The following is a 2,500-nucleotide window of genomic DNA, read 5'->3' as shown; positions in this document are numbered from 1 at the left end:
CAAAGGTCAAACGACCAATCAGAGCACTGCGGCTTTGATGATGAGAGGAGTCATACAGGTCATTTGAGTTCTGTCCCATACAGGCTCGCCGGAACACATACAGCTTGGTTTTTCATAAGTACCGGATAAGAGACAGAGTGTGTGTGTGTGTGTGTATGTGGACAACTCAATGCACAATACGGAGTGATTATGTATAAGTATATATGCTCTTTTGATCCCATGAGGGAAATTTGGTCTCTGCATTTATCCCAATCCGTAAATTAGTGAAACACACTCAGCAGACAGTGAACACACAGTGAGGTGAAGCACACACTAATCCCGATGCAGTGAGCTGCCTGCTACAGTGGCAGCAAGGAGCAGTGAGAGGTTAGGTGTCTTGCTCAAGGGCACTCCAGCCGTGGATATGGGCATGGGAGAACAGTGCTCAACCACTCCCCCCCCCCCCACATTTTTCCTATTGGTTGGGGATCGAACCAGCAACCCTTCTGTTACAAGCCCAAAGCCCTAACCAGTAGGCCACGGCTACTGGTTAGGGCTTCATCTCTGATTAATCCCATAAAAGCTTTGACATTTAAGTGGACATTCATTTTTCTTTATGGGCTACCTGTAGCTGGCTGACAGGAACTGGCCAGTGGCTACTAAGAGCATTTGTCTCTGTTTGTCCCCTGTGGGCTGCCGTAGCTACCTGCAGTTGGTTGGTGTGTGTATGTCTCTGTTTGTCCCCTGTGGGCTGCCGTAGCCACCTGCAGTTGGTTGGTGTGTGTATGTCTCTGTTTGTCCCCTGTGGGCTGCCGTAGCTACCTGCAGTTGGTTGGTGTGTGTACAGTATGTCTCTGTTTGTCCCCTGTGGGCTGCCGTAGCTACCTGCAGTTGGTTGGTGTTTGTATGTCTGTGTTTGTCCCCTGTGGGCTGCCGTAGCTACCTGCAGTTGGTTGGTGTTTGTACAGTATGTCTCTGTTTGTCCCCCTGTGGGCTGCCGTAGCTACCTGCAGTTGGTTGGTGTGTGTACAGTATGTCTCTGTTTGTCCCCTGTGGGCTGCCGTAGCTACCTGCAGTTGGTTGGTGTTTGTACAGTATGTCTCTGTTTGTCCCCCTGTGGGCTGCCGTAGCTACCTGCTGTTGGTTGGTGTTTGTACAGTATGTCTCTGTTTGTCCCCCTGTGGGCTGCCGTAGCTACCTGCTGTTGGCGGGCGGGGGTGGCCCTGGTCCTCTCGGCGGGCGTTTCTGGCGGCGGCTCGCGGCGCGGCTTCTTGATGAGTGCCAGTGGCTCGTCCAGCATCGGGGCGGCGTAGGCGGGACACGCCAGCGTCGGGCTCACCGTCGGGCTGGACGCAGGGCTGCCCGTGGACGTGGAGGACGGGCTCTCCGGAACGCTGGCCACCGACGACCTCCGCACTGCCGCCGCGTGCTTATTGAGGACACGCTCCCTTCTGAACAACACACACACACACACACACACACACACACACACACACACACAGACTCAGTTAGCATGCTTACAACCAGCGTGTGTCTGGCTTTGATTGCTTTAGTGGTTGTAGCAATAAACAGCATGATACTTCATCAGCATCAGAGCACTGTTTTCAGTTTGTCTATGTAAACTGTATCTGTCTCTATCAAATAAACTCTAATAATGAGAAATCTGGGTCAGTTGGCGGCATCAGTACAGAGTTATGGGATTCTGGAAGGGAGAGCTGTTTCACATCCAGAAAAACATTTAACCTTCATGAAGACATTCCTCATTCCCACCTACGTAACACCACTGAAACGTAAACCTTGTCTCCTTATGATAAAGGCACACACTCCCACTCTGGCCCAGAGCAGAGCGTGATCAATGGGAGGTTCATTATGAGGATCGAGAGGCGGATATGTCTCTCCGCTGTTAGGACACGCTACCTTTGCAGGGCATTCTCTGCCTGAGCATTTGAATAACAGTCAATCATTGTGTCATTCCTGCCTGTCTTCCTGATTTGCATTTATGCTTGAGGTTTCCTGTGGGTTTTGAGTGTGTGTCTGTACATGTGTGTGTGTGTGTGTGTGTGTACTGTATGTGTGTGTGTGTGACGTACCTCTCCTCCAGGGTCAAGCCGAGTTCTGAGCTGTGCTTGCGTTTGCCTGGACGTCCGACTGGGCGGGAAGGAACCAGGCGCACACGATCACTGGTCACATGTCTGTAGCGGTCCTCGCTCCGTAGGTGGGGTTGGCCTTTAGACACACACACAATGGAAACTCCAGTTAACTTTCATCATCTGACCAGATACATACCATATGAGTGCTAGAGGCAAGCATAAAAAACAGGGTTGATAGATAGATAGATAGATAGATAGATAGATAGATAATTATTGTTTTCATGAGGCACTGGTGATTTGTGGGTAAAGGTGCACTGGTGCAAAGGTGTGATGGTGTAAACAGGTAAGGCGTACAGGTGTGAACATGTAAACAGGTAACTGCCAGTAATAACGTTCTGGTGGGAATACACCGTTAAGAGTCGACTACGTTA

General features: G+C 50.6%; 1 protein-coding gene across 1 annotated transcript in view; it reads right to left on the bottom strand.

Moving 5' to 3' along the window:
• Positions 1–2,500, bottom strand: part of vgll4l (vestigial like 4 like) — a 10,247-nt gene that overhangs the window by 3,086 nt on the left and 4,661 nt on the right. The window contains exons 2-3 of the mRNA XM_076270453.1: positions 2,070–2,205; positions 1,178–1,430 (exon numbers count right to left, since the gene is read on the bottom strand). Coding sequence (XP_076126568.1) covers positions 1,178–1,430; positions 2,070–2,205 — 389 coding nt within the window. The remainder of the gene's footprint in view (positions 1–1,177; positions 1,431–2,069; positions 2,206–2,500) is intronic.

This window comes from Alosa pseudoharengus, unplaced genomic scaffold (genome assembly GCF_046254945.1).
Source record: "Alosa pseudoharengus isolate Yale_2024_CS ecotype anadromous, Long Island Sound unplaced genomic scaffold, YU_APseudo_1.1 YU_APseudo_1.1_scf_6, whole genome shotgun sequence".
Taxonomy (NCBI): domain Eukaryota; kingdom Metazoa; phylum Chordata; class Actinopteri; order Clupeiformes; family Clupeidae; genus Alosa; species Alosa pseudoharengus.
This window is presented reverse-complemented; position numbering and strand designations above follow the sequence as displayed.